Source organism: Venturia canescens, chromosome 2 (genome assembly GCF_019457755.1).
Source record: "Venturia canescens isolate UGA chromosome 2, ASM1945775v1, whole genome shotgun sequence".
NCBI classification, from domain to species: Eukaryota; Metazoa; Arthropoda; class Insecta; order Hymenoptera; family Ichneumonidae; genus Venturia; species Venturia canescens.
In genome coordinates, this window is record NC_057422.1 from 12,581,693 (window position 1) to 12,602,707 (window position 21,015).

The following is a 21,015-nucleotide window of genomic DNA, read 5'->3' on the forward strand; positions in this document are numbered from 1 at the left end:
GGATTCTCTCGAAAATCCACCCAATTTCTTCTAGTAGAACGAAAAATCGAAGATGAGTTTGTAAATCTTTTGAAATTCGTTTTATTCTTAAAATCTATGAAATTTATTCAACATACAATGAACTTGTACAACTGGCAGAAGTATTTTAATCCTTAAAGTCGAAATCGACAATACTCGATACGTGACTAATATCCTCTGGATTTGATATCTATTTTTTTATATCAATTCGTTACGAATCGAGAAATTGAATTTATTTTGTTGATAAATCAAGATATTCATAGAGATCGTCTCGTCTGGTTCTTCTATTTCACATCGCACACGTACGAATAACATTAGGTATTATACTGTGTATATATTATATTAAGCAGTACAAACGTAAACCGGATCACGCAATATGAAAAATTCGTTTGTAACGAAAGATTCTCATTTTTTTTAACGTTCTTTGATTTAAAGTAAATAGAACACTGGATATTTTCGGCAGAGTGATCAGCAGTGAATCGTAGAGATTCTTAAGTAAATGCTTTTTATAATAATTGTGGTTCGTTTTAATTTGACTTTGTAATAATGAAGCCTAACTTTGGTTATATCGTTTCAGCCCATGCGGCAATAACGTAAGTCTCGATTTCGCATTCGTTCGTTCCCTTGGTAATTCTGAAGAAGCCATTTTCACCCCAATCCGAACCCCACGAGTTCGCCACAAGCTGAAACAGACAAATTTTCATCGATAAATTTTCATTCTTTGCTTCAATCATCGTTCCGCTTTCAGTGATGAATTTTCTGCGATTGTACACGCTCATTTTTTCGAAATTTCCTTACCCAGTATTTTTCAGGAATTCCATTAGAGATTTGTTCTTCGCCCCAACCGATTATTCTGACCGAATGATAACCGCTGAGATATTGTTCAGCGATTTTAGAATGCCTGTAAACGCCAGCCTCGTAAACGAAGAAATCTTGATAAACTTTCATGGTGGCTGGAAATAAAGGCGAAAACGTTTAGCGGTGAGAGCGTTTCATTCGTGGTCCCGTTCTTAACCTTTCAATACTCCCGTGGATAATTGTTAGAAATTTGTTAAAGACCGGTTGTTTAACGTACCTTGAACGGGGCCGGATGTCAGAATTTCTTGCATTATGTCGGTCTCATTTCCCAGACGATAAGCTGGTCCAACTTGATACAATCCTGTTCTCAACGGATTCGGCGGATTTCTGCAGTGAGCCGTTCGAAGAGTATTCTTTTTTCTTAATCTACAGGCCTCGTTTCTTCCGACCCAAGGATAACAGTCTTCGTCCACCAGACTGAAAGCAATTGCCAACCAGAACTCGAATTACAGTTTGAAGAATCATTATTTACGTTGTTTGATTCACGATATTTCTCGAATACATTCCAATTGTTGAAAATTCCATAAAAACATTAGAAACTTTTTTTTTTCTAATTCAAGTAATGTTTGCTTCGTTGACGAACGTGTTTCTTTTATTTTCATTTTATTTATTTTTTAATTTAATTTTATTTTATTTTTAATTTATTTTTCAAATACTGTCTTAGTGATTTTTTAATCTAACATGAGCAGAAATTCACGCAGTTTTCAAATAATCCAAATTTTTTTTCTATAATTGAAATAAAAATAACAGAGTTAAACGAGTTTTGATATTCCTTTTCATTTTTCACGCTCTCAAACATTTTTCGTATCCTGAAATACTACGTCGTAGCTTCGGGAAATTCGAGCAATTTTTTTTCGAATTTCCGAAGTCTTTGAGCGAGAAAAGATTTCCATAAATTTTTACTTTTTCAAACGTTTTGAGCAAGAACGAAAACGAGCTGAAGATGCCGAAGATTCTTTGCAAATAGTATCGGTGAAATAGTTCGTTTACCCAAATTTCCGGACAAACATCCACGCCCTGTCAAGATATCCGCCGTTGCATCCCTGTTGGCCTCTGTTGTTGCAAGATAATAAATGTTGCGCACTCAGTTCGACTGCTTCAGTCCCTTTGCTCATAATCGCGTATCTGTCAGTGGCAACGTCCACGGTTGACAAAGCCCACGATGCACTGCACCATCCTTGATCGCGAATGTCCGAAATATATCGAGGCCATACCCTTCTCGAGTCAAATTCTTTTGGCAAAGCGTCGGGGTTGTAAATTCTTCGCACTGGATTCATTCGATAGACCTGATGAGATGAAAAAGTGCTATTGATTAGCGACTTTATTCCAATTCAAGTTTATAAATCTTTCCATTTTAGGGATTGGAATGGAACTCACAGATTTTCCAGGATTTAGAGTTCCCAGTCTCAATTTTACACCATCATCGAGTGTCCTCCCCCAGAATTTCGACTGATTCGTCGCTTGCCATCCGAGGTAATAATTTTGCAGGTGAAGTTCCTCGAGTAAATCTGCGTCGACGATGCAACGATTTTCCTCGCACAGTACTTTGGCACTCACCCCGAGCGACGAGCATTTACTGTTGACACAAAATTGATAATCTCAGTTTTAAAATCGACATTGCAATTTGCAATAAAAACGAGGCATCGCGCTATCCATATTTACCAAGTATTGCAATTGAGTTTGAAAGTTTCTCCATGATTGTAGTACTTCCCTCTGAAGAAGCATTCTAAAAAATGCACATTACGATCAACAGAGTTCAATCATTTGGTCAATTATTTATTTACTCAGCAGATTCATGAAATCTACAATGAAAAAAAAGATGCAGTAACAGAAATTACGTCGGAGTTCTTCGGGCCCAGTGGGCAGCGAAATTCCTCTGCAATGTGACCAATAATCGGGACAGCAATCTTCCTCGCGTGTGCGATTGCAAAAATCGTCGCAGTAACAAGTCGTCGTTAAAATCGGTGCGCTGCAATCGTCCTGACGTCCCGGACAACATTGACCACTCCGGAATCTACCGGCGCAGTATGGCCCCGGTGGCAGTCCCGAATAATTCGGTATTCCTTGGGACATTGTTATTAAATGGAAAAACCCGAGTAGGGCTATCCCGAAATAAGGTTTGGTCCACATTCTGAAAAATTATTTAAAATTTTTCATAAACAATCGAACAATGTGGTTAAGCCCGAAATTATTGTATTTATAGTTTCATGCTTGAGTAATTTTTTCAACATGCGAATTGACAGATTCTGCAATTTTATTACATGAAATTATGAATAATAAGAGGAACGAGGATTGATGAAAATTTTTCAAAACTTCTCTCGCTCCATTACCCGAAATGGATGAGTTTTAAAATTCTTTTGGTAGTAATTAATTATTTTCATCTTTTTAAAAACAAGAAAATCTCGTACTCTTTGAAATACAGAAAAGAAATTGGAGTTTTTCGTAACACTACAAGTGCTGTTACTTCGGTGAACATTTTCTCGGCTTTTAGTGCTCTCCAAAGTTTAATTGTTGCTCAGGGGGCAATGAAAACGATTTTAAAAATGAGCAACAATCACCAAAGGAGGTCAGCTAATTCGCCTTTGGCACGAAAGTACACGAGAGTCCTGCTTCCTATTACAGTTCTCGTTATTCCTTCGTACGTTATCATTTTGATGCATTGCCCGGCCATTGGCGGTTTCTAAGCCTGTAATAATATTGGATTTTTGTTTCGATCGCACGGATCGTCGATTATTTCGTTCGAGGCTCTTATAAATAGCACAAATTCTTTGCCCATACCCCACCAACTCATGTGAGCTCGATCGATTACAATATTTATAGTATTTACCAGACTGGAACTTCGATTATAAGAGCGAGAGAGAGAGATGACCAAATTTTTAGTCGGGACGAGCCCGAGTCCCTCGTGAAATGACTGATTCAAAACAATGAGCCGTGACCATAAATTTCGATTCTAAACCGTCGAAAGCACGTGGGAGAATTACAAAAAATTCATTTTCCATGAGAAGACTCACTTGCGATCCGAGTTGATATTTTTCTGATCGATCCCAAAAACGCTCGTGTCTCGATGATCCGTTATTTTCGACTGCAACAAAAAATGGAGAAGAAAAAAGTTAGAAAGTTGCAAAAGATAAAAATGAAAAAGCTCGCTAAGAAAATCCATGGAAAGTTTTTTTTTCTGGTTATGAAAATGAAAGTATTTCGAGACTGATTGTACCTGAATGAAAATTTCGAAAAAATGACATTTTTGGGATTCCTTACGACCCGAGTCGCTGATAAATTAGATGTTTCGGTGCGCTGTTATGCGTTGAATGATTTTGGCTCATTGCCAATTTTCCATGTGCACACCCGGCTGATCGATCGCGATATAGTTACGGTGGTTTCTGTCGCGAGAGGAGCTTGCGTTAAACGGATTAGCGGGCATTTTGAGCACGCGGGAAAATTAAGCGGCTGTCTATCAAAGCCAAACGGGCGATTAGACCGTGTAATAAACCGTTCTTGACCCATATTTTCTTTCATGAACGGATAAGTGGCCGGAGAAAATATTCTCATAGCAAAGACGCGATGCAGTTCGCCATTAACAAGATTGTGAGTCACATTTTCGTTTGTAAAACTTTTCATTTCGATGCAATCACATTTTCTCTCCCGGAGAAGTTGCCAAGCGTTTGAAAGGGTGGAAATTCTTGGAATTATTTTCGCATCCAAACCAGAGTAAATATTGATAAAAAAAAAAAAAAAAAAACAAAATTCGCGTAAGTGAAAACGTCAACGATTAAAAAATTGCTTTCGACAGCGCCAACATTAATCAATATTCTAAAAAAGTCCTTTCGAAGCGTTCGTTTATGCACGCGCGCGTGATGAGTCGTACCGGTAGCTCGTTATTTGCATATTATTTTTATTGAGTGACTCAGGACATTCGATTTGCATGTTAAACGCAATATTCAACACGTCAAAAAATTCGCAAGTGATTCAACTGTAATTGCACGTGCTCGGCGAGGCCTGACGCGTGGACAAGAAAATCGTTTCCTTTTACAACGGGCTCTGCTTGGGGAACATTTCTCAAAAAATACAGCGCAAAATGACAAAAAACGTTAAACCATCGAACAAAATGAAATTATACGAAAAAACGAATAAGTACAACATTCGTATCATTTTTTTCGTTCAAAGCAAACAAGAGAAGCTTCATGGAGCATCTCCAGCGACCAACATCGCCACAATAAACCACTGTTGCTCGCATCGCGTCCTAGAAAAGTGAATCTTGATCTATTGTCTTGCCCATTTGTTTTTATCGCATTGATCTTTGCGACGGGACTCTTGCACCGGAGTAATTACTCGACGAAATGTCAATTTACAAGTGCCCGACTCTCTCTCTCTCTCTCTCTCTCGTGCTACGATCAGTGATTTTTTCATTTCGAAAATGAGAAACATTTTCTCATTTGATTTCTTAACAATTAAAAAAATAGTAAATAGTCGATTTATTTTGAATAGAAACAGCAGGGAGTTTTCAATGAAAGAACTCCAAGTGTTTAACGTTCCTCTCGTTGTTTCTGTCTCGAAAAATTCTACGAAATGAAAATGTGTCTGAAATATAGATTCACAGAACTAAGACTCTCGGTCTTAAATATCGGTCTCAAAAAACTAGACTACATCTCAATGACACATTCAAATGCTCGTAATAAAATAAATTTTATGTCATATTTTCGAAGCACCCGATCGTTTTCGAGATTTTTATTATCCCATAAAACATAAACTTCGCTATAAATCAAGCTCACGTTTTCTTACTTTGATGTTGCAGTCTTTTACTGGAATGTGCACGTGTCGATGTGCACAAGGCGATTCAACCGTAAAAGAGATCATTTTCGAAGGGTTTCGTGTCGATTTACATTTTTTCGACGATTTGAATAGTTCGAATAGAAAAAAAATGCTAAACTTTCACACGATTGTCTTGAAGTCTAAGAAAAATCGAGTTGATTCAGTTGAATAAACTTTTTACTCGATTTTCCCACGATTTTTCAGTGAATCGCTCATGTCGGGACACCCCGTACACTGCGAATTCATCGAATATGTATGTAATAGTTTTGGATCCGAGCCAAAAGATCGCCGAAGCCTTCAGTAGCGTCCAACAAATGGACAAGCTTCTGTGTCTCATCACTTATGAATAGTAAAAAGACTTTGCCAACTCTAATCTATCCCGCACACGACGTGGAACCAATAAAACAACAGTAAACGTCAAACTCGTATTTTCTTTCACTCCTCATCGAATCACGTTGAATAAAATTCACATTTATCTCACTTGATACGAAGTACGTCAAAACAGTGCACGTTTCGAATGGGAAACATTTGATTTTACGTCTTTGTTTTTTTCTCGATTGTTATCGAAGAATTTTGGTTATTCTTCAGCAATTTGTAGATCGGTGGTCTCGAAATTAACGTCGCGGAGGTCTTTGATTTTACGATCACTTTTCGGACCCGAGAACCCCTTTTCACTTCCCATTCTTGAAGGAATTTTCTGAAACAATTATATCCACAGTTGTAATTTCATTAATACGGATAAAAATAGAAGTGCATTAGCTCGTGTCGCTTAAGCGATGGCACACGTTCGCAGGGATCGGGAATTTGACGCGAGTCCGTTCCAAATACCTCAATTTGTATATTTCCTCACTAAACAAAATCATCACTCTAAAATTCCCCGTCGAGGTGTTCCACTTTCGTCAATCACACGGATCTCCCCGTGCGCGTTTTTCAAGAAAATTTATGTTTCACATTCAAATCGTGCTCTGTGTTTTGTACAACAAATGTTGACAGAATCACTCATCGTAACTTCATACTCGAGAAAGATGCGCTCTGTATTAAGTCTGAAACACCAACACTCAGATTTACGATGCTCCAAGCTTCAACGTACAATCACCTGTTGCTGTTTTTATGGATTTCAGGAAAATATAGAAATTCTATAGATTGAATTCGAAGAAAAAACTATAAAGATGAACACACTGAAGATGCAACGATGAAAATGAGCTCAATATCAACACAAAAGCCCCGCAAAAGAACAATCGAACTGAAATTAGAGAGAAAAAGACAAAAAAATTCTCAACATGATCAACGGTAAAAAGATTCTTGTAGGAAAAATATCAAAAACTAAACATCAACGAATTTTTCGACTTTTCGGAGTAGAAAAAAGCGGAATACGAATTAAGAATCGAGCATGATTTAATGAAATTGAGCTCACTCGTACAATGAAACTGAACTTGATGTCAAAAACGTTGTCTCAAGATTCTTATCAAAAAATTCCAGCGACACTTACTCTGCTGTCATATGAATCGAGAATGGCTGGGGAGCACTCGTAAGCGAGGAGGCTATTGTACGGGTGATACAATTACAATTTCAATATCAACAAAGCTCTGAATGTTGTCACTCGGCTAGAGTACCGTTCAACAATGCCTCGAGTCTCGTACTGACCCCAAGACAGTTTATAATACCGAAGCTGCGCTATTAGCCACGCGAGAGCCAATTACAAATATAGGAATGACAAAGATCGCTCGATAGACGTAAATTTTGGCTCGACGAGTGGTTCGACCGATGATTTTTCATTTGCGAATCAACGAAGAAAAATTGATGCGGTGGCTTGCAGCTTGTTTACAATCGATTTTAAATTTTCAAACCTCAATCATTCGCGATATAAAATATAAAATTCATCAATTCCAATTACGATTTATCTTGAAATCCTATCGACACGAATGAAGGATTTTCTTATACATAAAAAAGTTGAGCAACTTGTATACCTGAGCGAGTCACGAGCCAAGAGAACAATGTCGAATTTCGTCAACTCAGTTTCTCACTAACACTCGATAGCATGCACAAGTGTCTAAATATGCTTATCAGCGAAATTGTGAATTAGCAGCATCCGAGAAAAATGAGAGTAGCACGCGATGCACGAAGAAATTCGTATCCTCGACGACGTTTTTTCCGTTAACTTGTCACTTTATATTCTATAATTTCGAATAAATCATTGAAATGTGAAAACGAACGTCGAGTTTCATCGACTTTACTTTCCGCTTGATAAAATGTCTATACGAAGAATTCAGATTCACATTCAAAAGAAACAAATTTTTCTCGCAGATTCCAATTAAAAATTTTTTTTTTTGCTGACTCTTCAACTAATGATCAAGGGAGTGGTCACTATGGATTTCAAAATTCCTCGTTCGTACTCGAAAACGCTAATTCAGGAATTTATCGAATTACTGACTCGCTGGATGAATGGAGAACGTAGAACTGTTTTGAATTTTGATCAAAGCATTCAGAAACATTATTATACGTCTAAATCTTATCGCCGCCCCGAAGGTTACCGGAAGTCTCGTATTTACTTTACACAGTCCTGCCAGTCTACGAGCGTACACAAACCTGGTCAATGAATGTTTGATCAGCGTTCTTTAAACTTTATTATCGCAGTACAAATACGCAGAATTCAGAATTATTTCCTAGTGCGATTTTTGACCCGACGATTTTCGTGTCAGTCTATTTATTGACATTTTCAACTCGTCGATCAATAATTTTTCGTGTTTACAGACTATTTCAAAATCCACTATCCTTGAATTCTAGCTTTATTCGGATTTTCAAACGGGGGATTAAATTGCAAGGTTTGTTTGTGTTCATCTCGTGCACGACACACGAAGAAAAAACAAACACGATTTATCGGTAAATCATCGGAATTAAAGAGTCTCGAGCACTCGAGGATCAACGCGATTAGAAAATTCTTTGCGAGATTCGATTTTCGTATCTTCAGTAAACCTCGTGATTGCGCAGCCCGATCCGCACAAAGTTTTTCTACCGATCGATATCGATAATATCGAGCAAAACAGCTCGATAAGTTCGGTCATTCGTTCGATGTGACAGCAGCAATCCACCATTCTTGACACGCATCGTAACTAAAAATAGGAGAACAGGATACTGACATTTTAATAAGGAAATCATAAAATCGAATTGCCATAAAAATATGAAAAAACCAGAAACGATAAACCTTGAAGAATTTATAATTCTTCGAGAAATATTTATTTCGAGTATCATATACGAACTTGTAAAAAAGCTTTTCAATAATCAAAATTTCGCGATGGTCACCATCGTTTATGAGAAATTGACGAAAAAAGCGTTCCCCCGAACAGTTGAAATTGAGGATCCTGAAAATTCTTCTTTTAAATCTTTTTTTGAATTGACGTATCTCGTTTGAAAGAATGATCGAAAGTACAATGGTCAAAAGTCTCGAGACCCCCTTGGAACGTAATTATCAAATAGACGTGAGCTCGATCGTGGTATGCGAGGATTCTAACAATCTTGTGCGGGTGTTTCAAGAGAGAGCGAGAGAGAAAAGGCATTATCATCGATCAAAGAATCAACCGGATCTGTCATCTCGAAGGCTACTCGTCGAGGAAAATGTCACATAGCTCGACTACAATAATTTCAGTCATTTCGAATGATTTGTGAAAGCACAATGACAGCTAAATGAACTAAATGAAAATGTAACAAAGTTAATCAAATGCTTCCACGAATTTCACACTATCAATTACAGAATAAAATCGATTTTAACTGTGGAAAATCGTATTGTTGATCAAATCGAATTTCCACGTTTTCGTGTCAAAAAAATGATGAATTCAGGCACTAATTTTTCTTCGAGAACAGAAAAAATTTGAGTTGAAAAATAAACAAAAAAATCCAACGAAATTATTTTCATTAATTACCAAAATTTTTCAAGCTATCGCTGATTTATAGTCGTAAAAAATGATTTTTCTCACAAGTTTCGAAAAGTTCTCTCAGCGGTGTGGAAATTTCGTTACTCTAATAATTACTTAGGATTGGCAGAAGAGATATCGAGAATTCCGGAAAGGGCACTTAGCGATACGGAAAGGTAAAAATATGCAGACTTTGTCGTTGGCATTGACGAACTTGTGAGTAAATTTCTACAAATATACGAGGGTCTGAGATCTACGGTGCAGCTATTTCGACACAGGAAGAGATCATTGGAAAAAAGTCAATAAACCTACACGTGCGATTTGAAAAGCTGTCGAAAATCAATAAGCACGAAAACGATCATAGAAATTCATAGAGAATTCATAGGGAATTCTGGTGACGAATTGAATTCCTTATTTAACTTTCAGCACATGAAACTGAAGTTTGCAACGTTGCAGTCCAACGAAAAGATGTGAAAAAACTCTCCAACAATTCCAGTGATTCAGTGAAATAAAAAATGTGTGAATTACAAATGTTTTTTTCGTTAATTTCGTTGGAATCGTTCGATGTTCGAATTATTTTCGAAATCTTTCATTCCGTCCACTGCGCCTAACAAAACTGTTTCACAGAGAACTGAAAAATATAAAAATCAATAGTGCAAACACAAGTAATTGATGTTACATTTTTTCAATGATTTTTTTGTAACTGTCATTTTTTGGCGAAATTCTGCGATGACACGCACGCATACTTTTGTGAGTTGAATCTCAGTGCGAAACATTAAAGGTTGATTTCTGATGACTAAGCGAGGTACTCGTAGATAACGGAATTGCAAATCGACGTTAGAATTGATAAGTGCAGATAGGGTTTTGCACGTTTTTGTACGCGGATGAAATTTTCGATACGGCTATAAGTATAGAAAAACATGATTTCCCGAGCCGAGAAAATATAAACACGATCCTACGTAAGAACACACGTGCGAATAAAAGCGCGGGAACTCGGCGCCGTTGGATATTGATGGAAAAAGGAAAACGATTCGAAAGAAAAAGAAATTCGAGTTCCCAAACTCAAAAAAACACTCCAAAATCCTTTTTGCGATCACTGATAAATTCGAGAGAAAAAATCGACACTATAAAAAATGTCCAAGTACACTTACGTGCGTTTTTCACGTATTTCCACTTTCAAGGGGTTGATGCGCCCCGTTCGCTTCAGAAAATGTTCGAAAAATCGTGATAAAACACTTGCTGGATTCTGTCAAAATGTTTGAACGCGTAGCATCGAAAAGTCGATCAGTAATTTTGGAAAATGCTTTTTAATCGGTGAACTGAAAAACTGTTTTTTATTTGTTAATCAGGAGTCACGAGTTGGAGGAGTAAATGTCGATCAAAAGATCAAGAAGATCTCGGTGCTAGCCGCTCGAAAGCGCGAGCCGCACTGACCCACGTTCGCGGAGGTAAACGTTCAAAGCTAAACTAAGTCTCCTCGTTGTCGTATCACAATTCGGTTTAAACCATACTCCCTCGTCTGTTACTCATTCTTTTCATTCTCCGTCTCTCTTGCTCTTCTCTCTTTCGCGGTTTTGCCTTTTCCCTTGTCACTCAGTTTTTCTCCAATATTTCTGTTTTGATCGATGAAAAACGTATATTAATTTCGACCCAAATTTCCGTCCCAAAGGATCATTCGATTCGAATTTTTCGAAGTTACAGAAAAGTAACTAAAATTGGTAAAAACCGTAAAAAAAAAACTGACTTTTAGGGATTCTTCATCGAAACGGTCCTCCAAATTTTCTTTCGTCTCCTTTTCGTAGCTTCATTTGGTAGAAATTTCATCGGACGCTCGATCGGATCCTGAAAAAATAAAAATTACGACGAGGATTATTTAACTTTTTGCATAACTCGTCGACATGTTAACCGTGAATGGAAGCGTTATCGGTCCAATCACTTTTTTTTTATTGCGTTGCTTTCTCGAGCCTCGATAATTATGCATAAAGTGTGCATGTATCGTGAAAAAGGAAAGGCCACGCCGGTTAATCGCTCTGATTAACCCCGGCGCCGCCTTGACAATTACAAGCGAAAAAAAATGATCACAATTATGTTTCAACGATTTTAATCATTTTCACATTTTTTTTCGCTGTGTAATTAGCACGCTCTAATTTTGTTTATCGAAACATTTGTTTATGCGAGTGCTGCGATTAATCGGAGTTTATTCTCACGCCATTTCCAGCGATAAAACAAATGATATAAGACGTTTTTCGAAAATCATCGCTTTTTTTGTCGATTGGACCTCGTTCGGTGACACATCGGATTGACGACAGTTACGTCACTACCAATTTCGATAAAAGTGCTTCCGATTAGGATCAATCTGATGCCGAAAACTCATCTCTCGCCCAATTCGATTACGTAACACTGCACCCGAGGCAAAATTCCTCGAAGAATCAGCGTTTTCTCATCTTTAAAAACGTTCAATTTTTTTTGCAGCAAACTTTTCAAATTATGAGCTGTAGCCCTGATTTTTTCACGTTCTATAATCCCATATTTTGCCCAATAAAAATGAGTTAAATGTTTACTGATTCCAACATACAGAGCTGGAAATTCAATGTTCTGTTAATTTCCGATCGTTTCACCTTAACATTTCACTTTTGAAGGCAACATCGATAAAAAAGGTAAACCGCTGATCACGTCAATTTTTTTTGTTAACATTCGAATTCAAAAAACGCTTTAATATTCGATTACGAGGAGAGCCAGATTGAGATTGAAAAACCAACACACATTTTCTAATATCGAGAGAATATTGAAAGAAATTAATGAAATATTATTCGAAATTCGATTATCGATGATCGTCGTATCAAGTTTGATTCTGGCCACATGCACAAAATATATACATACGCATATAGAGCCGGAAGTAAACTGCACCTTTTCCGTCTCCTCCAACCACGGGCCGAAACAAGCTCTCCAGGGCATGACGTATAATTTGAGACCGTCATTTACTCACAAATATAAAAATACCGCAGCTCCCATAATTCAGCAGATTCTGTAAATTGAATAAAAAATGAAAAAAAAATTGGGCTCGTCCGGGATTTGAACCCGGGACCTCTCGCACCCTAAGCGAGAATCATACCCCTAGACCAACGAGCCTTAGTTATAAATAAATATGTGAAGATTTCACAAAAATGTATAAGCTAAGTATTCTCTAGTGATGATAAATTTTCAATTGAAAAATCGAATTCATTCGATATTTCAATAGTTCATTTAATTTATTTTGCATAATTCAATCCGCAGCAAGTGTTTCGACTCACGCTCATGTGCTGCAGCGCTTTGCTAATTATTAACTGCATAAAAATGCAGCTAAACGGAAAATGTAATTGAGAAAATTTCTTATTGTGTCCGAGCATAATAATGATTAATGAAATTTGAGGTTATTCATATTATGTACATTATTCTAATGTTTGGCTTGAGGGGGCCACCCGGTGCGACGGTCGAATTTTTGGAATTTTTCGCGATTTTTTTGCGACAGAGAAAAATAAGAGAAACTTTTGAAACTTGGAAGGTTGATTTATCGATATATCAACTCTGTAGCAGAATTTTTTGACTCTGATATCTTGCATGGATTAGGCATTACACGACTCCACAGGAACCCAAGCGTTTCTCCATAGTCCCCACTATTCTGGGGGATTGGTTGATCTGAAATCAAAGAACCAAAAAAGGTTTCAAGCTTTAAAGCAGTCTCTATCGTCTGAAGAAAAACCATTAAAAAATATTGAGAATTGAAGAATTTTCATAATTTGGGACAAAAAATTTCTATCTGAAAACTGAATCTTTGTGTTTGAGAGTGTAAACATTCTTTAATCTTTAATATTTCAGTATAATTTCAGTTCAGGCGATAGCCATTGCTTTATAGATTAAAACGCTCTTTAGTTTTTTGATCTTAGACAAACCAATTCCTCGAAATCGTGGGGACCGTGGAGAAAAAAACTCAAAAATTCAACTGTTATGCAATTTTAGTTATTAAATTAAAGCTTGAATAAAACTTTGGTATTGGAAATTAAATAAAAATTAAATTCAAGAAGTCGCATTTGAATAAAAGTACAAATTTTCGATACAATCCAATTTCAGGTAAAGATTTTTGAGGGTAAAAATAAAGAATATTTTTTTGTCTAGAGATAAAATTCATCCATGACTCATCTTGAGCAAGTGAAAAAGGTTTTGAAATCCCCAAGTTCCAGTTTTTTATTTGATTTTTATGTAAAATTGAAAATTTTTGATAATAGCAAAACGATATTTACGAGAAATTTGTAGATTTACCGTAAACATTAGTGAAGGCTTGAATTTGTGCAAGAGAATTATGACAAGTTCATGTAAATAAAACGAGCTTCAACCACCCGAGGCAAAAGATTCAATTTAGACAAGCTCTAGCATGTATTTTCTCACACATACAGTCAAGTAGTTTCAACCATTTTTTTCATAACCGTAATAATAAAAAAATGGAATGTTAGTCAACGAAATGTTTTATCAGTGCAAATATCGATGCCGCATAACAGAAGAATGAAAAGTTTGAATTTTGTGACGAAATATATTTGCAGATCGTCGAACTCGAAGTATAAATAATAGTAAGAGTAAAGGAAAAAATGACTTCAATTAAAATAGCTTCTGGATTACACATCTACGAGACGCGTAACACACACATACACTTGCACGTGTATGTAGGTACATGCACGAACACCTGTGTGTATCGTCTGACTCACCTTGACGAGCCGCCACTGATATCATTCCAGCCGGAGAAGCGCAAAATAATCCATGACGACAGAATCAATAAATCGCTTTTTATCGTATGGTCACCATGTGTAATTGACGTGATTATTATCCTGTTGCGTCGTTGAGGTATGACGAAAGCATCGAGCTTGTGGGAGACACAATGTGAAACCGAACGAAAAAGTGTCTAAGGCCGCATTCTCTGGATGTTTCTTTGTCGCAGCTACTTTTGTCCGGATCCGCGAAGAAGGACGAGAATTTTTCTTCGATATTAAAAATCTTGTCATTTTGTTCTGACAATTCAGATATGTCAGAGTGATTAGTTTCTTGTCAGGCAAGTTGCGAAATAATGTTCTATTATTCAAACGTCTTAACTGTATGACAGCGTTGGAAGAACTGATCAACCGAGTGACCAAAAAAATCACTCGAACCCGAAGAACAAAGCGGCACTATGCCGATCTACGACTCTTGTCACTTGTATATTTTGAATTTTCTAAAAACTTTCCCATTTCTAAGATCTCACGCACTATTTTTCTACACTCGTAAACATCGATAACGTTCGAGCTCTCCATATAAAGTTGACGAAAGCATTGGTTTCTTTTAAACACATGCAGTAAACAACGAGGAAGAATAAAGTCAACGTTTGTATATGGGTCTCGGCGGTGCCGCGGGGAGCCGAAACCCAAAACATAAACAAACATTGAGAAAGAATCGTTGGCTGCAGGGCCCCGTGGGTGGGTTAGCATGGAGGGGATACGACGCGACGGCGCTCTCGAGAGTCCTCTTGCGTTCAAGCTTATAGACGTATACAGCGCGAAGTTGGCGAAGTTCTTATATACGCGATTTTGAGGTTAGAAATACAAATTTGATCAAGGGTTGAAAAGAGATACAAACTTACATGTTATGAATTTACAGGCATTTTCAATAAGATGTCGGTATTTCGGTACATAGTCCATATAGTTGATGCAACGACCACACAGGAGCAGCACGGCACACGCCGAAAATCCACAAAATAATAACTTTGAACTTACAATTGAATGTTTTTATGGTTGATTTTTTGAAAATCCTGAAACAAGATCATCAGATCTGGCCCAAAATATTGGTGGTGAGGATAAGTACGCGTGACACGTACTTCTGAGAAGGATTAACCCCTTTTCTTTCTCATTCTTCTTCCCGGTCATCGCATCTAAAGAGATTTTTGTATTGATTCTAATAAAGAATTATCACGAGCCGAAAGTGCCCTCAACCAGCACGAGGATTGAATGGAAAGCATCGGCTTTCGTTTCGATTTTTTCATCGCTTCCATAATTCTTTAGAACTTTTGCTACCGTTTATGAAAAAAAGTACTTTGCACACTATTTCTGTCGAGTAATACAGTTTTCTCGAAAGTTTCAAAAAGTATCAACTTTATCACGAGACCCAGACAAAGTAAAAAGAGTTTCTGCGCGCAGACGGAAGTTCCTCGTCCATGCTCGACGGATACGGATGAGGACAGAGGCGCTGAGATGGCGTTTCATCGTACTAAAAGCTTAGTGGGATAGCGATTCAGTGATAATTTGTCCTCTTGTATGAAGCATAAGAAAATGTAACGAGCTCTCGACTCAAGATTCTCATTATGCGATACGAGATGTTATGCTAGAGTCATGGCCGAGCTGGATTTTTCATCGGTACGTTCACTTTATGTATATTGAATACGTAATTGTTGCATATTATAAACACAACAATGAGTATGTGTGTGCGTGAATTGGAGTAGAACTGGACCATGAAAGGTATTAGCGCGAGAGCACACAGGCGGGAATAGCCCGGCGGAGGCAAGTATAACGAATAATCCGGAACTCATACAAAGCAATTGAGAAGTAAATCGTCCCGTCGGAGCATTCCACGATAGTGCGGTCACTAAACTATAAACCGCCGGAGAATGTCGATGCGCCGGTTGCAAACACACGCGTCTCGCGATCTCTCAATTGGACGAGCTCTTGACATTTCGCTTCCTTATGACGGAGGAAGCTCCGTCATTTTTTCTCCATCACGGATTGTTTTTTCTCGCCGGCAGCAGGCCATACTTGAAAATAACTGGACCGACCTAAAGTCACAATGAAAAAACCGCTCGCGCTCGTGTGGGTGGGATTCCTTCAGGCTTTTTTGTCCGCGACCACGATTGAATTTCGATACAGGCGCCTCTGAATATGTTTCGAGTAAATAATTCGGAACGTGGGCAAAAAATGAGCGCGGAACTGATGTAATTCAGAGCAAGTATATATGTAGAAGCGTTAAGGCAGTTTCGCGTCTCATTCTACGCGGATTTATTTGCTGAACATTTTCATTCGCTCTTCTCGTCGTTTTGACTGACTCAACGATTGTTTTTTCAAGTGAATATACATCGCGCAATTTTTACATGGAAAATATGAAAATAGGCGAATTTTTGGGCCCGTTGGATTGGATTAAACCGGCAGCTTTTAATTAATCGCTCTCGGTAACGTTAATTTTTAAATATTCTTTTTAATTCAACAGATTCAATTGTGTAAGCGGCTAAAAATATCGGGAGGCGCCACCTCAAAATATGCTGGAGGTTACATGCGCACTCCCGAGTATTTATAACTCGCTGGAACTTGAAGGACCATAAAGTTACACGAGCTTTCGAATGACGCTTGTCGCGCGATATTTCGGCCGCTCGTTGACTCGTTTACGAGCCAAACAAATCCAAAAGTGGATCACACCAAAGCTTTTGCTATCGAGCATCGCCCCCTCGACTAGAGCGTTAACGAGATATTACCAAGACTTAAATACTTCGTAAGTCGCTTTCTATTAATAAAATTTACGGAAACATTGCGACCAGTTATTTTATTCGATTGCTCGGAGGTATTCGTCCCCGTGCGCGCGGAGGGAAAGGTCAGGAACGCCGGGTCTCCAAACGAGAAAATACGCTCGTATTTTTCGTCAATTCGTCGTTAAATTTATGCATAATAAAATATACGTCACGCTCGAATTAATTAGTGTTGGTTTCGACGTTCTTTGGCTCATGACGCAATCGATGATTCTTTACTCAATAAAAGTAAAAAATTATAAATAAAAAATTTATAAAATTTCTTTTTCTACTCATTTTTCAATTTTTCTTCCCAATCACTCTCGTTTTTTTGCCTTTTTTCAGGCGAATTTTTCTGGCACAGTCTGCATGACAACTCGTACAGTTTTCAATATTTTTTCATGCTTTTTTTTTTAACTATTCGAAATAGTTTTCTCTGTAGTCTGTCGAGTGGATGAAAAAATTTTACAAACATAATTAAAGTGTGACATATTTATGACACAGAACGCACACTTTTTTAAACTGCCGTAAATTGCTTGATTTTTCGAATTTCAAAAATCCGGCTCGACTATAACCACAACTTTATTTTACACGAACGTTTTTTAACCTTTTGCAGATCTATCAAAACTTCAAGAATAAATAATGCAGACCGCGGAGCAGCTTTTGTTTCATCGTGCTTCAGAAAACGCGATTTTTTATGCTGCAATTTAAAAAAAAATGAAATAAATTCCTTTACAAAGTTTAAATAGCAAAAGCAACGTGTAAAAATGATTTTTATTAATTTCCATTGCAATCTCTTCTAAAAAGAGTTTTTCTTTTAGCGCTCTTCAGGCACTGCTGGACGTACGTAAAACCCTGAATTAAAATAGCAACGAAAGTTCGTTACGTAAACTCGTCGTTGTCGTTGAGATTCGAAATGTTTGAAATCATACGAAAATGAGGCTCGAGTAATCCTGATTCGTGTCCCACGATTATGAATGAATATATTTTTTTTTGCAGCTCTTACTATTCCACCACATATACGCGCGCAACACTCGAGGAATTTATCATGAGAATGTGACTCGCGAATGCGCGTGGAGCATTTTCTCGAGCATGAATAAACGAGGGCATAGTGCAGGAATATTATTATGCGAAGAAATGACAACCATGTGGAGAATCAGAAGCGTAGAATCTCGCACAGTAGCGCACATGTCGGAGCATAGTCCTGTGTATGAGAAGCTGCGCGACTGCGACGAGGCTGAACTCTGGAAAAGTTTGTCAGACGCCTCGTACGCGGTCTCGGACGGTGCATAACTCGGTCGCATATCTCACACGATCAATGAATTTGTAGGTCAATCATTGGTTAACGGTCGATCAGCGAAATCGAGCGTTTTGCATGCTCTTGATCTTTAAGCATTTAAGTTTATTTTTCTCATCGCTTTATAATTATTGTATTCATCGAGCTTTTAGAAACGTTAACTGGCAAGCTTTTTGGCAACTTTCGACCGAAACTAGCATAGCTTATTGTCCATGGGGACGCGCAACTCGCCTTGGGGCTTTCGAGGCTGCTGAATTCGTTCCCAAACTCGCTTGACAGATTGCGACATAACGCTCGAGTTTGCAACGTTGCAGTCCAACGAAATGATGTAAAAAAACTCGTAATGATTCGACTAATTATCCAATCTTGTTACCTGACAAATTTTAAATTCGTAGTTTTTCAAGCTTCATCGATATTTCGTGAGATAAAAAATAATTGGTGATTTACTTCATTTCGTCGTATTGCAACCTGGAATGTGGTTTATCAAAATTTCTCAAAAGCTGGAGGAGAAACACTTTTTGGAGGCTGGCATTTTGGAGCTTTTTCTGCTTCAGTGAGGGCGTCCTCACTCTGTCTTTCTTTCGAAGGACCGTACGACTCTTTTTGTCTTGTGGTGGGGCGCGAGCAAGAGAGGCAAACTAGAAACACGTGTAAAGCACGAAAACCCGGCTGGGCCTGTCGCACACTTCGAGACTCGGCAGCTATCGCATTTAAGGAAGTTGAGGCTGTACAGTCATTTTTTTTACCCAAAAGTGATGACCTGTACCTTTCAAAAGTTAGGCCAGTTTACAGTTTAGCAATGTTGCATACACTTTAAAGAAAAGTTGGGGAAAAAAAGAGGAAAAACTGGTGAAAGCTCAGTCGAAAACACGAACAGTGACGATCCTAGCCTCAAAAAACTGCACGGGAAACGGATTATTATTAATATAATCTCAGCAAATCTCCTAATAAATCTGAAAAAAATTGACATTATTCGGCAAGCCTTGCTCATGTTGCCCAAAAAATTTCATATTTTTAGCATCATTTTTAACAGAGATATTACTGAATGTGTCTTGACTTCCATAAGATTACATGTTATTTGGCCCAAATTGTTATTGATTTTTCTCAGCAACGACGCTCCTAAACTGTCTGAAAATTTAACTGATTTTTTTTTTACACTTCACTTTATAAGATGCTATCGGTTTAAAAGCGGTGACATCATTTTCATTCTAATGCCTCAACTTCCTTAAGGCTTTATGTATACACTTGGAGGGGGGCAAAAAGCGTGATTTCGTGATTTTATTTCGACAAGGAAATAAATGTTTATTGAAACACCTGTGGACGACATTAATTAGTATTTACGTTGATGCACTTGTACAATTTTTTTCATCAGAAAATTTCTCAAAATGGCGAAACTCCATTTTGAGAGATTTTGAGAAATGGCAAAACTATGAATCGGATCGATACCAAATTTGTAGCATTTATTTATTATAACAATAGCTCGTGCCTGGACGAAAATTTGTAAAAATTTTGATTAAAAAAAATGGCGAGAGTTTTAACAAAAAATTCATTTCCTGAGGTGCTAAATTTTCGGTTTTTTCTCACAATTTTTTTCCCAACTTACGAAATCCTCCTTCCAGGCCCAAGCTATTATTATAATAAATTAGTGATATAAATTTGGTAGGGATCGGATCAATAGTTTTTTTGTAATCGTGCCCACCGCAAAGGGATTTTTCAAAAAGGCGCTCCGACATTTATGAAATTTCGTGAGAATATTTTTCCGACATCGTACTCGAAGAATATTTAATAAAAAAAAGCTCGATTTTTCCGCCCATCAAAAATGTACACGAGGCCTTAAAAATGCGGCGCGGCCCGGCCCGGTCTCTACACCACAATTTACGTAACTCGGATTTACGTAACATTATTATTCGCGAACAAGGATACGAGGTCGAGGGGAGGCGAAGCTTCATTCTCGTTCCATTTTCGAAAAGTTTTGTCGTTCCATGTGGCAGATAAGAGTCGTGGGATTTTTTTAATCAAAGTTTGTGGCGAGCTCCGACGACTGATCCTCGTATCCAGGATTTATTGGTGAAATTTTAACCGCTCATTTCCAGCCGGATATCCTCTTCTCCGTATCCTGGATGGACATCCTGAAATCTTGAAAAAATAAGGGGAGCGATTTCCACGTAAAATGACGAGTGAAAAGTGATTTATTGAACAATCAATTCAGCGAGTTGTGGACACTTTTCACACTTCATTGGCGTTGGTATTTATAATTGGAGTAATAAGGACTGGACGGCTCGTTCTGCGCTGCGTTATTCCAGCGCGCATTTTGTGTGATCGATAACGATGATTTTCCATGGGAACGGGAACCGTGCGTCGCCGAAACTTCGCCAGTCGCTTTATTTTCTCTGCGCTTCATTGAACAGTTATCATTTATAGCTACGATAATCGAGAATGGGAAATACCGAAAGTAACGTCGCAAGTGCCGTTAAAAAACAGACCGACACTTCGTCGATTTTACTCTACAAATTGGTCGACCTCAAGGGCAAGTGTGCTTCGAAAAACTAATTGAATTTTCGGCTTGGAAACGAAAGTTT

General features: G+C 37.8%; 1 protein-coding gene, 1 long non-coding RNA gene and 1 other non-coding gene across 4 annotated transcripts; 1 reads left to right on the forward strand and 2 right to left on the reverse strand.

Annotated features, from left to right (window-relative positions):
* Nucleotides 1–65: 65 nt before the first annotated feature.
* Nucleotides 66–11,056, reverse strand: LOC122407023 (tubulointerstitial nephritis antigen-like). 2 transcript variants are annotated; one of them, XM_043412969.1, is made up of 9 exons: nucleotides 10,745–11,056; nucleotides 3,888–3,958; nucleotides 2,715–3,007; nucleotides 2,539–2,602; nucleotides 2,254–2,452; nucleotides 1,867–2,162; nucleotides 1,094–1,293; nucleotides 817–971; nucleotides 66–701 (listed from the first exon to the last, which is right to left on the reverse strand). In XM_043412969.1, exons 3-9 carry the CDS (start codon nucleotides 3,004–3,006, stop codon nucleotides 582–584), a joined length of 1,326 nt encoding a protein of 441 aa, XP_043268904.1. In that variant the 5' UTR covers nucleotide 3,007; nucleotides 3,888–3,958; nucleotides 10,745–11,056; the 3' UTR covers nucleotides 66–581. The 2 variants fall into 2 exon arrangements, with proteins under 2 accessions (XP_043268904.1, XP_043268905.1); XM_043412970.1 differs by lacking the exon at nucleotides 10,745–11,056 and adding an exon at nucleotides 7,175–7,323.
* A 1,594-nt stretch (nucleotides 11,057–12,650) lies between these two features.
* TRNAP-AGG (transfer RNA proline (anticodon AGG)) lies at nucleotides 12,651–12,722 on the reverse strand. Its single transcript has one exon. It is a non-coding gene; the product is annotated as a tRNA-Pro (tRNA).
* A 3,169-nt stretch (nucleotides 12,723–15,891) lies between these two features.
* Nucleotides 15,892–17,886, forward strand: LOC122406607 (uncharacterized). The gene is made up of 3 exons (XR_006260021.1): nucleotides 15,892–16,003; nucleotides 16,848–17,126; nucleotides 17,756–17,886. It is a non-coding gene; the product is annotated as an uncharacterized lncRNA (long non-coding RNA).
* Nucleotides 17,887–21,015: the final 3,129 nt, after the last annotated feature.

Excerpts from the sequence above, each read along its gene's own strand:
- LOC122407023 (XM_043412969.1), bottom strand. The coding sequence starts at position 3,006 with ATGTGGACCAAACCTTATTTCGGGATAGCCCTACTCGGGTTTTTCCAT. Across the intron at positions 2,603-2,714 it reads TGGGCCCGAAGAACTCCGAC|AATGCTTCTTCAGAGGGAAG; the intron begins GTAATTTCTGTT and ends TGCATTTTTTAG. Across the intron at positions 2,453-2,538 it reads AAACTCAATTGCAATACTTG|TAAATGCTCGTCGCTCGGGG; the intron begins GTAAATATGGAT and ends TTGTGTCAACAG.